The sequence below is a fragment of the Chenopodium quinoa genome, unplaced genomic scaffold (assembly GCF_001683475.1).
Source record: "Chenopodium quinoa cultivar QQ74 unplaced genomic scaffold, ASM168347v1, whole genome shotgun sequence".
Lineage (NCBI taxonomy): Eukaryota > Viridiplantae > Streptophyta > Magnoliopsida > Caryophyllales > Amaranthaceae > Chenopodium > Chenopodium quinoa.
The window spans coordinates 751071-763842 of NW_018743199.1; the positions used below are offsets into that span (position 1 = coordinate 751071).

The following is a 12772-nucleotide window of genomic DNA, read 5'->3' on the forward strand; positions in this document are numbered from 1 at the left end:
AATATTCGAACCCTCTATTATTGATTATTTTTGTATTGAATACATCACATTATCTCTAACACACAAGTTATACAATTCCTACACCATCTTAATTTGAGTCGCACAATAATTTGTGTCCTACAATAATTTATGCAATAGTAAGCATCAGAACATGACCTACAAAATTCATTACGAAGTATCAAACAAAGCGGTACAAAACGTCGCCACTTAATGCCTGCAGTATCGTGGTGTTTCCATCACAAATTTAACAGAAAATTGGCAATTCATAATCATATATCATATAATTCATATTTGATGACAACAATGTTATATGAGGAAATTACATCATCATAGAAAATAGACAAGAAATTTATTATTATTGCATGATTAATAATAATTATATGGGACCTTAGCTTATTTCTTCAGTATATAAATGGACAAGATAAAATAACTGTTCCAAACATGGACATATATACAATATGAGAATTGAGAGCCATAAACTATATGTTATGTTATTTCACCACAAAAATAATGTTACATTGCTTGAAATTTAGTTAGAACTTTCAATCATTGAATCCCTTATTTGAACCACAAGAACTCTTTACCAAATTATATATATGGGCCAAAGAAATGCTTCCTTGAAATCGAATGATAAAATTTATGAACACGTTATGTTTTAACTTTTAAGGGGTTATAGTTAGTTATTGAAATTGTTCGTACACATTCTTGTACCAAAATATTTGAGCCACGTACATGATCTCTTTACCAAACCATGTATGCATGGGCCTAAGGAAATTATTCGTACAAGCATGTACGTGAAATGCAAAATTAGGTAACCCTTCATGTAATGATTAGGGTCAATTTATTATCTATAAAAGTACTCTCTCGGTTTTTGTAAAAATAGTTCAAATTTGGAGGGTTGGCATACATCACTTTAATCACTGTTTGTAGTTCATCCATAAAATTACACTTAATCGTATGGTTACTTGTGAAATTCGTTTTAATGTATAGTTTCCGAATATAATTATTTATAACTTAAATTTATTGATAATTAGATATATTATTGATCAAAATTTTATGTTAGCATATGTGTTGGTCAAAATAGAGAATACAACAAAGCGAATATTTTACTTTTCTTATATTATGTTAATATTGGTCGTAATATTTATTAATTTATGCATGAGTTTGCAAATAATTTACTCTATGATCATAATTAAAGAGATTGGTAATGTATGAATGATCGAGAGGGGTCTGATTAGATAAACTTATGTTTAGTTTGCCGATACTAAATGTGGAGCTAAGGAAAATCCTGTAAATGAGCCCCATGAAATTTAATCCCCATATAATACTTTGCTACAAATCTAAGGAGGACTCTGAATCTCTTTTAGATTATTGTGCTTTGCTATTGTTGCAACTCCATTCAATAATAATACGAATCAGAATAATACTACTCTGTACTTTTAATGGTTGGCCTTTTAGTTGAGGGTTAAACGGTATGAAAGACACAAACGCGTCGGAAAAAACAGGAAGTTGTGAAAATAAGTGGCTAAATGGTTCTACTTTTGTTACCAAAGGTAACCACTTGGTAATGAGTGGCTCCCAATATATTTACATGTTTCTCGAGGTCTAACTGTGCAAATTTTAGACTTTAGCTTTAAGGTGTGGTTCACTTTTTTTTTTTTTTTTTTTTCTAGTCCCCACTCTCTCAATTTCAATTAACTAATTCCATATTTTTGTGGGTTGATGATGATCCATGGAAATGATTGAATGCATAAATAAGTTAGTGAATGTGACTACAAACTTTTCAGGTTGGGCTAAAGGGACCCATTTAGGTTGTTAGAAGAGTTGGATAAAGACCAATCAAATTGGTGATATAAAGCCTAAAAATAAGGTAATAATCCATACGTTTGGACTAATTTCGGAGGTTTTGTGACCCGTTGTCAAATAATCTCAGCATTACAGGGAATACATCCTATGGTCATATAATGTTGTTTAAAACTGTATATGGACAGTAGTTTGTCATATATAGGCATTTGGTGCCTTTAACTTAGATAAGAGTAAAGAAGGTGTGTACGAAAATGATTAAATTGACGATTTAAATGCAAAGTGGATGATTTAATTTGACCACTCAAATGACCACTCGGGGTGTTAAAGGTTCAGAAATGTCTAAAATTTATAATACTCAAAATTAGATCAATTACAAAAGTTATGAGACCTGCTAACAAAAAATATCGAGGTCGTAAAGGATGCCTAATTTTGGGGTTCAAATGATGAGTTTTGTTCATTTATTTGGCTATTTTGAAATTATGTTGCATTATTAGTAGTACATCCAAGTTTAGGGTGTGTATATTTTACCCCTTTTAAGAAAATATTCTAAGTCAAGTCTCCAAATCAAACAAGTACTAAAATTAGTTTAAAAAGAGAAGGTCAATTATCTTAGGAGGTTAAACTTTTAAGGGTGATACTTATGTGTGTGTGATGATATTGGACTACTGGGCTACTAATAATGTTATTTACTAAGTACATATGAATATATGATATCTTTTTCTCACTAATTAAGACTTCTGGCTACTTCTGGTACTTTGATTATCTATGAAGATTTGTTGTTTGATATACTCCCCTTTTGGAGTAAATTTTTGTCTCTTTTGGAGTGATATAGCCTTGCCAAAATCCCAAGTACTGGCACATTTATACACTGCTACACAAGAAGTTATTGTATGGTCTTGGACCATCATTTCTCAATTAGGTTTTATTTTTATTATTTATTTATTTATTTATTTATTTATTTTAGTAAAAGTGGTAAATTCCCTTGCTTTAAGAACAATTGTCTGTGTCAAAAAAAAAAAACAATTGTCAAATACTCCCTCTAGGTTTATGCCTTGATTGATTACCAATTTACCATAGACACATAATTTAAAATTTTATAAAAAAGTGAGCGAGTATAAGATATGATAGGATAAAGTAAGAAAAAAATTAAAAGGAGGTTCAATATATATATATTAAAAAAAAAGGTAAACAAAATATTTTCAAAAAGGGTGCAAATGTATAATTATTGAGTTATAAGAAGTAAGATAAGAAAAATGGATATAATAGGGTATATAAGAGATTTTTCCTTTTAGAGTCTACTCACTTAAGCTTGATTTCAGTTCAATTTAGCTCCAATCAATTTAGTTCAGTTCAATTCATCTCCAATCAGTTTAGTTCAGTTCAGTTCAGCTTCCAATTTTCTTCTCTCATAAAATATTCATTTCAACTCTATTCAGTTCAGTTTAGCTCCAATATAATTAGTTCAGTTTAGCTCCGTAAATGTGAACATGCCCTTATTTTAAAGGATAACTCATTGGTCTAAGATAATACAAAACTTACTTGACCCTTCACAACAAGTAACAAGTATCAATTTTCAACTCTAAAGAATGCTTACTAAAAGAAAATTATCATATATAATCTTAACAAGATACTCATCTAAAACAAAGAACATGTGACTATGTTCTAGTCAAGTTAATTTTCTTAAACATTGTGTTTTAATTACTATACATTTTAAAAATGTCCTACACATATTTTGTTTACTCCGTAAATATTAACTTTATAGTAACATATATGTCCAGCCCACATCTTATCTACTGTCTAGTATTATGAATCTAACTCACATTTAATTAATTGACCATGGAATTAAGCTTATCTAATTGAGAATATAATTTCTTACTATTGTACTTTTTCCCATCACCAAATTGGGCAAAAGAATAACTTTGTAAGAGCAAGGTGTCACACCCACAAAAGTCTTTATACCCCCAAAACCCATCAAAGTCTTACCCAAAAACAAGATTAATTCACCACCACCAACTCATCAATTGACCAATTAATCCATCATTTTACACGTGTCGATTGTTGAGCCCTCCAATTTAGCAAATTAACTAATTTCAAAAAATAACAGTAAATAACACAACAAAAAGCACATTAAACAAAAATAATGATTGGAATCAGCTTGTGAACATTCGACACGTGTCAAGATCTTAGCTAAACTAAGCAGGTCGGCAGTCAGTAAAGTAGTAGTAACTCTAGAAGGTACTCCACCCACTCTTCCAGAAACTTCTGGGAAACTCCTGGCTATTATTCATCGAACAATGTAGTGGCTCAGATTTTGCCACTTGTCCTAATATTCCACATCACTATCCTACGTGGCACACGGGTTGCTCCGATAATGATACGCCCCCCTTTTAATTCGTCTCCCCCACCCCCAATTTCAATTTCTCCTAAATTAGGGCACACTTTCTCTCTCGTCTGAAATATTTATTTTTGCTCCTGTAAATCGCAAACTACAAAGAAACTGAGGTTTTTGCTGGATTTTTGGTGGGGTTTTGCTTAATTTCTTTGGGGTTTTTTTAATTTGATTTTTGGCTGGATATTCTGTTTATAAATTTTTTTAGTTGGGATTTTCTCTGTTATCGATTTGAGGGAAGGAGGAGGAAGGGTGCCATGAATGGTGGGGAGGGAGAAGGAGGAGAAAGTGAGATGCAAATGGAGGTAGAAATGGGGGAGGAGGAGAGAGAAAGAAGGGTGTATATGTGGGGGTATTTACCGGGCGCATTGCCGCAGAGAACACCGTTACAGTCTCCGACTATTGTGAAGCTTCCGCCGTCGATTGGAACTTTCTGGAAGGATGTTTGTGGTGGTGGTTGTGGTTTCGCTATGGCCATTTCTGGTGCACTTTTCTCTCTCTTCTTTCTTTCTCTGTTTTTTCTTTGTTGGAATTTGACGTGATTGGATTTGATTGAAGTTGAGTGATTCTGCTTTCTGATGATGTTGAGCCACTCTATTTTGATCTCGATTGTAGAGTTAGGGTTTTTGAGTTTGAATTTGTTCTGGTTTTGGGTAAAATGTGATTTAAGATGGTGGGAAAATGATAGGATTGATCATTTGGGTTATTATAATAGACTTTATATGATCAAATTTAGCTTCTGGGTTAGTGAGGAATCATTTATTTGATTTGGGTTAGTTAATTTTGATTGTGATTGGCGAATGGTTAAGTGAATTTGATGTTTTAAGGGGGGGAAAATGAGATTTGATTTGAGATGCAATAAAGTTAAATAGCATATCTTGATGGTTTAATTTGGCAATGTAGGTAATTGTATGTTTCATTTTAACTGTTGAGCTGTGTATTGAATCCAGATACTGGGAAGCTGATAACTTGGGGATCTACTGATGATTTAGGGCAGAGTTATGTGACTTCTGGAAAACATGGGGTAATGCACAAGTTTCTGATGCCCTAAATGCTACATTTTCTATTAAGATTAAGAATTTGTATTAAATGGGTGTAAAAATGTATTTTTCAAGGAAACGCCAGAGGCTTTTCCACTTCCTACAGAAGCTCTCATTGTAAGGGCAGCTGCTGGTTGGGCACATTGTGTTTCAATTACAGGTATTACTATTCATTCGTGTTTTCGGGTTCTTGTTGAATCTCTTATTGAATTGATTGTTGTTTAAGTTTTGGCCTTAATGGATTTTCAGACGGCGGAGAAGTTTATACTTGGGGATGGAAGGAATGTGTTCCCTCGGGGAAGGTTTTTGGAGATTCTTCTTCTGGAGGAAGTTTAGAGAAGGATGCACTTGAAAAACAAGTTTCGATGTTTCCCGAACAAGGTAACTATGGATGGTTCAATTATTTATAGTGTAAAGAAGAGATCATGCTCTTTTGCTGGTTGAATTATCAGATTTGCTTCATAGATGATTTTTGGCAGTTAGCCCCCGAGGGTCAAAAAATGCTAGTGGTAGTGGGTCAGGAACCGGTTTTGACAATAAAGGAGCAGGAGAAGAAACTGCAAAGCGAAGACGAGTTTCATCAGCTAAACAAGCTGCTGAAAACTCCACAACTAGTGAAGAAACTCTCTCGGCATTGCCCTGTCTAGTTACACTTAGCCCAGGAGTGAGAATATCAACTGTTGCTGCTGGGGGCAGGCATACTCTAGCATTGTCAGGTAAAATTCGAGCATGATCTTGCTTCTACATTTTCGGGTGTCATTACAGTAACCAAAATTGAAAAGTTAGCTTGTTTTTGTTCATTTCAGTCTTCGAATATAGATAAATATACTGATGAAACCGGATTGAATGATGATCGACTAGTTAGGCGCTTTGCTTGTTGTTAGTTTTATACTTTTTCAAACTTATACCTCAAAGTATGCTATGTGATGAGACTGCTGATGGGTCTTATTTCCCTGAAGCTTCAGATGTAGGACAAGTGTGGGGTTGGGGCTATGGAGGAGAAGGACAACTGGGCTTGGGTTCAAGGATTCGAATGGTATCATCTCCACACCCTGTACCATGTATAGAGTCTTCATATAGGAAGGACAGACATTCAGGGTTTCAAGGTGGCTTAAACTCGGATGGCCATGGATTTAGAGTTCCTGGATCTTACATCAAGGGAATTGCTTGTGGGGGACGACACAGTGCGGCAATAACAGGTGAGGGTCATATAATTCACAATTATTGTCATCATAAATATGCAATGAGTGTATAAGTCAATGTCTATACAATGACATAAGCGTTCTACTAATTTCATATTTACATATCTAGTCTTGTAACTTTTTAAACATTATTTCTAGCCGAACTGCACAGTGGAGAGCAGCAGTTTATCTGTATAGTTTCGTTTTCTAGCTATGTACTGAATATTTTTTTTCCGGTTATGTTGAATAGATGCTGGAGCAATCCTAGCCTTTGGTTGGGGCCTCTATGGACAGGTATGTAAAAGACGCCTACTATTTTCCTTATGCTTGTTACTGGGTTAGAATTTTTTCTTCAGAAGCGTTGAATTATTTGGATTTTATGTTGGGGTGATGTACATGTACCTAGCGTCAAAAAGCTCAATTTTGAAAGTTGCTATGGTGAAAATTAGAGTTTTACTTATTTTGAAAGCCCTTGTGTTGGTGCCTTCTTGTAGTAGGGCATACTATTCTTTAATTTCTCTAGAAAGATTATGGTTTGTTAGTTCGATAATTCATTTTAGCTGTCAAGATATTGCTTTAATTAGTGGAGCGATAGAAACCTTACAATATTCTTGTACATTTATGAGCATGTTTGGTGTAGAATGTAGTTGTGGAATAAGTAACAATTAGAATTAAATGCTCTATGAAATGAACTGAATAGATTTTGGTTTAAGTATTAGATGTGATTGTTTTAGAGTTATGAGGGATAGTAACAAATATGCTTTGGAGATATATAAAAAAAATAAGCGTGGCGAAAGAAACTAAGAATGGGGAAACCACTTTGGAATCTGTTACAAACAGATACTTTATTTGTTATCAAACTTGTAGTCACCAGTTGAAAGTTAGATCCTGGTTATTCTTGAAAAACTAATGTTCTAAAACTGTCGCCTTGAATCCAATTTGACTAGCTAAGCCTTGCCTGAACAAAAGCTACAGAACTGTAATCTTAAATAGTTAAGTGGGTAATTAATGTGTCATTTTGTTAATGGTTATCAACTCTTTGTTAATTCAAGAAAGCATATAACGTATCAAGTTTTGCTTTCATTTTTTATTATCCGTTGCATCAACTGCAGTTTGTATGATTATGTAGGTAAATAGATTTGGTGGAGAAAAAAGCAAAGTAGATGTTCAAGATGAAGCACTCTCTAGCAAGGGATCAGATGATTATATTCTTCTAACTTTATTGCTTTACCTTTGTATTTATTGTTAAAGGGAAGGGAAGTCAATGGAATAATCGACTGCCTCTCTCGAGACATTCTTAACAAATCATGACTGTGCTATTGCAGTGTGGGCAAGGTGCCACTGATGATGTGCTAAGCCCTACTTGTGTATCCTCGTTGCTTGGTATTCGAATTGAGACAGCTGCGGCAGGATTATGGCACACACTCTGTATATCTACAGAGGGCGATGTTTATGCCTTTGGAGGGAACCAATTTGGGCAGCTGGGAACTGGTTCTGACCAAGCTGAGGTATATCCTTCTCAGATTGATGATATATTTCTTCATGTTCAATATATTCATTCCTTTCAGATGTGCTATGCCGCAAGATTCTGTATCTATTTAATATCTCTTCTGAACCTGTTTGTTTAGCATGTTTCTTATGATAGCATTTGTTTCTTTCAGACTCTCCCAAGGCTGTTGGATGCACCAAGCATAGAAAGTGTTAATGCAAAAATAGTATCTTGTGGGGCACGTCATAGTGCCGTAGTTACAGGTATTTATCAAGTTGGTGTCTATTTTTTTGCATCTCTACTGTCAGTCTTGCCGCATGCCAATTTGCATTTATTCATTAGCTTATAGTCAGCGATGCGATGTTTATAGCTCTTAAGGTACCAGAAAGTTGTGAATTTTGGAACATTATTTATGTTATAGCTTGGGCGCCTGTAGGAAATTGCTGTAGAAAAAATCCGTAAAGATCTAGTGCCTTTTTTTGCATACCCTGTTCACAAGGACTTCTTGAACATTTATTTTGATCTGTTTCATCTGGGATGGCTAGTCAAGAGTGACTTGGTCAAGCTGCCTATGCGTTTATTGTTTACCCATGCTGCATTTATATCTTGGAATGAAATAATAAGACTATAAGAGTTATAAGACCAAGGGGCTGTATATGTTTCTAGTGGTATAGTAACAGTTTTGATATAGTTACTGATAATTATAATTGCTAATATTATGCTTCTTTTGTTTAGAGGACGGGAAAGTTTTCTGTTGGGGCTGGAACAAGTATGGACAGGTAGGAAATCTTGTCATTGTAGCTTACCATAGGATGAACACTGGCCATCACTTACTCCTTAAATTAACTTCTTGATAATGTTATGTAGCTTGGATTGGGGGATGCAATTGATCGCAACATTCCATCCCAAGTAAAGATTGACGGTTGTGTGGCAAAAAAACGCGGCTTGTGGCTGGTGGCATACACTCTTACTAGCCGAATCTCCCACTTGAGCTGGGGAACTTAGCTAGCCGTGGCTCAGTTTTGTTAGGTTAGCAGCTTAAGTTAAGTGATTGGGGAATTTAAGTGATTTATATGAATCTCTGTAAATAGGGAAGCATAGGCTCCGTTTGTATACAGTTGTGCGTGTGATCATTCTTTTCATGGGTAGGCTTTGATATTTAGCTTCAGTCCCTTCGCTTTTCTGATGAAGACCAATGTACTATAGATTTTGGTCAATCCTGTACATTATCTTATCTTGATTTGGCAACTCATGAAAACGCCATTGTAATCATGCAAGGGTGTAAACTATTGTCTGGGATTTCAATAAAGAGCACTTCTTGTACTAGTGTGGTTTTATTTTGTTAGAGGTTTGATGTATGGTAATTATAAAAGAAATTATGGTAAGTATCCATTTTTTGTTTGTGGCAAAATCGAATGCATCTAGCACGGTAGCACCCATGTTGACATTGTGCACTTATGTTTACGAATTTATGCCCCATATATGTTGGCAATGTGCACCTAGGTTTATGAGCTCAATATATAGTGGTGGGAGCAAGCCCTATTGTGGTCTCGTATGCACCATATTATGTTATACAATCTTGGATGCACAATACAAAATTTCTTTGCTCTAATTTTGTTGCCTTTATCTACTTCGGGCTTGTTCTCATTGATTGAACTCAGCTGAACTGAATTGAACTGGATTTATTAGAGCTGAACTGAACTGAACTTATTAGAGCTGAATTGAAATGAATATTTTATAAGAGAAGGAAATTAGGAGCGGAGGAACTGAACTTATTAGAGATGTTTTCTAGAACTATATTGAACTAAGGATGGAGTTAGGGATAAAGTGATTAAAAATTTAAAATCCCTTACATATTCCACATATCATCATTCATCACATAGGTGGTACAAAAGGGAATACAAATGTAGATGAAAGAAGGATGAAATTGCTTAGTAAGGATATTCTAAAAACTTCTCATTCATTTTCGACATCCAACTCATTCATCAATTTTCTATCTTTATCATATCCTCATAACTCTATGATCTCTCCTCGTCACAAAAAAAAAAATTTAATCCGCATACAAAAAAAGTACATTAAAATGTCAAGAGAATTAGATAATTAACCATTTCGATCCTCCTTAACCATCTCCCAAGTGCAATTGAATAAACCTAAAAAAAACTATGAACAACAAAAATCATACTTTTATCAAACAAGCCCAATTTGTAAGGAATAAAATTAAACCCTACATTCCAAATTCATGGAATTTCCTACAATAAACTCCTAGAAAAGTAGCGCAAAATCAAAGATTTAGAACCTAATTAAAATGCTAGGGAAAAATGGGGTATGATCTAAAGGTTAAATCTTGAAGATAAATTTGTGAAGATGTTTGGATGTCAGCGCATGAATGGGAATTATTCAATCAATCTTTCTCCTTCTTTCACTAGTTTCTTATTGCCAGCTCCATTGCCTACCTGGCCTCAAGGTTTGTTTCTCAACTTTGTTACTTTTTCTCATTAATAATTATATTCTCGTTTAAATTCTATGTTTAATCTTCTTCTATAACTAATTTTATATTATTGACCACTTTTGTTAATTTTGAAGATGTGAATTTTAATTGTAACTTTCAATTTTGGTAGACTTTAATGAATGATACTTCGAATATATTTGATTTTGTAAGAATTTTTTGTCACGATATCTTGTAACTCGTAATTTTTAAATCTCCACCATCTTTTAAAGTGGTAATGGATGGTAATGAAAATTTACGGACTTATTAGACTATCATATGTACTTGGTATAAAAATTCATTACCACTACCACCATTTTAAACAACATGTCTACCAAACGAATTATCTGTTTTCACTAATGATTGGAATGGTAGAGTTTGGTGTGCCATCAATGCGAAAAATCAGCTAAGTAGGGATACCAGGATTTGAATTGATCGTATAGAAATGATCATCAGTTCGTATTGGTCTTATCAATTTGATATTAGTTAACTGTTGTTCCTTGTTAGAATCTTCTAGTTCATATAACAGTGTTGACATGTATCGTTTTTTTTTTACTAGGCCGAGGATTTGCCAGTGGAACAATTAATCTAGGGGAGCTAGAAGTTGCAGAAATAACCAGGTTTGAGTTTGTTTGGGGGTCTCATCTCTCACATGACAAGCGAAAAGGTGTTTCGTTCTATAAGCCTTTAGGCTTACCTGAAGGATTTTACAGCCTTGGTCATTACTGCCAACCAAACGGCAAGCCTTTGAATGGCTATGTTCTTGTGGCTAAGGATTCCGAGTCACATAATCGTAGCAGTGACTCTGATTCCATCTATTCACCAGCTCTTATGATGCCCCTTGACTATAGTTTAGTTTGGGTTTCGGATGATGGCTTGGGTATTCGTGATCAACCTGGTCACTTTTGGCTTCCCATACCTCCTTACGGTTATAGAGTCCTAGGCTTTGTTGTGTCAACTCTGCTGGGAAAACCTGATTTGGATGAAGTAAGGTGTGTCAGAGAGGACCTTGTTGATGATTCTGAGACTTGTGGTTTAATGCTGGACATATTTTCTAAATTCAGAAAGATCTCTCTCAAAGTTTTCGAGACTAGGCCTTGTAATCGAGGCATGCTAGGGAAAGGTGTCTCAGTAGGAACGTTCTTCTGCAGTAGTACCCTGCGGACTGCAGGAGAAGAAATGCCGGTTGTTTGTTTAAAGAACAAGAACACAAAATGGCAGCATGGAATGCCAAATATTGATCAAATTCATACTCTAATTCATCACTATGGTCCAACCATTTTCTTTCATCCTAAAGAGGTCTACTTTCCATCTTCTGTCTCGTGGTTCTTTGTCAATGGAGCCTTATTGTTCAAAGCAGGGCAGTCCACCGGCGAACCCATCAGTGCTGATGGCTCTAATCTGCCTTGTGGTGGAACAAATGATGGAAAGTTCTGGATAGATATTCCTTATGATGATCGTAGAAAAGTTCTCAAGCATGGAGACCTTGAAAGTGCCGAACTTTATGCTCATGTGAAGCCGGCTTTAGGAGGTACTTTCACTGACATAGCAATGTGGGTGTTTTCGCCTTTCAATGGACCAGCCACCCTAAAGGTTGGACCAACTAACGTTCCCTTAAAAAAGACAGGCGAACATATTGGTGATTGGGAACATTTTACTCTTAGGATAAGCAACTTCACTGGTGAACTTCATAGAGTGTACTTCTCCCAGCACAGTGGTGGTCAGTGGATAAGTGCTTGTGATTTGGAATTCATAGAGGGGAACCGAGTTATTCTATACTCATCGAGGAGCGGTCATGCTAGCTTCCCTCATCCAGGGACTTATCTCCAAGGCTCCTCAAGTCTTGGTATAGGTATAAGAAATGATTGTAGTAAAAGCAACTTTTCTCTGGATTCTAGTACTCAATATCAGATTGTTGCAGCTGAATATCTAGGAAATGATGTTACTGAGCCTTGTTGGCTGCAGTTTATGAGAGAATGGGGACCAAAGATTGTGTATGATTCGACGAAAGAGTTTGACAAGATAATCAAACGACTTCCACGAGTGCTACGAGGTTCAGTCACTAACTTAGTTGGCAAGTTGCCCGCGGAACTCTCCAAAGAAGAAGGACCAACAGGTCCTAAGGAGAAGGACAACTGGTTAGGGGATGAAAGATGGTAAAACATAAAAAATATGTCAAATTATGTAGCTAGCATTTGCTGTGATGTTGTCAATATACGTTAATTACTCAAATGATTTAACATACATAATTTATGCACAGATATATTGGCTTAGTACATAGCTTAATTTAGGTCTTATGAAGTTGCGAGTCTGAGTGCATATCTCTGTTTCTTACCGTGCTCTAGTAGTTTCTTTTTTATGTTCTTACTACCCTTTTGATTT

The 12772-nt window shown here is 35.2% G+C and overlaps 1 protein-coding gene and 1 pseudogene across 1 annotated transcript; both read left to right on the plus strand.

Annotated features, from left to right (window-relative positions):
• Positions 1-4195: 4195 nt before the first annotated feature.
• LOC110733336 lies at positions 4196-9231 on the plus strand (annotated as a pseudogene).
• Positions 9232-10223: 992 nt separating this feature from the next.
• Positions 10224-12552, plus strand: LOC110733684. Its single transcript, XM_021913772.1, has 2 exons — positions 10224-10241; positions 10898-12552. Exons 1-2 carry the CDS (start codon positions 10224-10226, stop codon positions 12548-12550), a joined length of 1671 nt encoding a protein of 556 aa, XP_021769464.1. The 3' UTR covers positions 12551-12552.
• Positions 12553-12772: the final 220 nt, after the last annotated feature.